This window comes from Terrapene carolina, unplaced genomic scaffold (genome assembly GCF_002925995.2).
Source record: "Terrapene carolina triunguis isolate 2854851 unplaced genomic scaffold, T_m_triunguis-2.0 Scaffold23494, whole genome shotgun sequence".
NCBI classification, from domain to species: Eukaryota; Metazoa; Chordata; order Testudines; family Emydidae; genus Terrapene; species Terrapene triunguis.
Genome location: NW_020687845.1, coordinates 1,370 through 2,158, shown reverse-complemented (window position 1 = coordinate 2,158; position 789 = coordinate 1,370). Strand labels below are relative to the sequence as shown.

Genomic DNA, 789 nt, shown 5'->3' with positions numbered 1-789 from the left:
AGAGGCACAATGTAAAGTCATATGAAAATGATCAGAGATTTATCTACGGGGGGGCTGGATGCAGCTCATGGGGCTCCCTCCCCCGGCGTGTGGGGTCACCTTCCCCTCCCCCGCAGGGTGGTGCTGGGCCCGGAGCTGGTTCTGCTGGGCCCGGACGAGCAGTTCACGGTGCTGAGCTTGTCGGGGGGGCGGCCCAAGACCCCCCACAGCCGCCGCTCGCTCTGCCTGCTGCTGGGCCCCGACTTCTGCACCGACATCGTCACCATCGAGACGGCCGACCACGCCCGGCTGCAGCTCCAGCTGGCCTACAACTGGTGAGGGGCTGGGCGGGAGGGGCAGCAGGGGGGTGTCACAGGCCCTGTCGGGGGCCCCCCACCCCAGCCTGCTCTTGGCTGGCCCGGCCGGAGCCCAGGCACTGCCCCGATCTCGGGGTCTCCAGGCCACTCTCGGGGGCTCTGCCCCTGGGCCCAGCGCTGGCCCTTCCCTGCCGTCTGCCTGGGGCGGGGGGGGGAGGCTGGGGAGTGGGGGGCGGAGGTTGCAGGGAGGGGGACCGAGGAGGCCTGTTCCCCAGCCCCCCAACCGCGCTGTCTCCCCCAGGCACTTCGAGGTGCCGTCGCCCCCCGACCCCCCAGCGCTCTCCCGGCTCTTCAGCGTCCCGGACTTCGTGGGAGACGCCTGCAAAGCGCTGGCCTCCCGCATCCGCGGGGCCGTGGCCTCCGTCAGCTTCGACGACTTCCACAAGGTACGGGGGCCCCCGTGTCCCCCCTCGCAGCCCCCGGCGTGCCCCCC

The 789-nt window shown here is 72.0% G+C and overlaps 1 protein-coding gene across 1 annotated transcript in view; it reads left to right on the top strand.

The window, feature by feature from the left end:
- Window positions 1-10: 10 nt before the first annotated feature.
- LOC113408748 (major vault protein-like) overlaps window positions 11-789 on the top strand; it is a gene marked incomplete at its 3' end in the record, with an annotated part of 1,925 nt that continues 1,146 nt past the window's right edge. Inside the window, exons 1-2 of the mRNA XM_026662147.1 lie at window positions 11-314; window positions 598-742. Of these exons, the coding sequence (XP_026517932.1) occupies window positions 22-314; window positions 598-742 (438 nt within the window). The remainder of the gene's footprint in view (window positions 315-597; window positions 743-789) is intronic.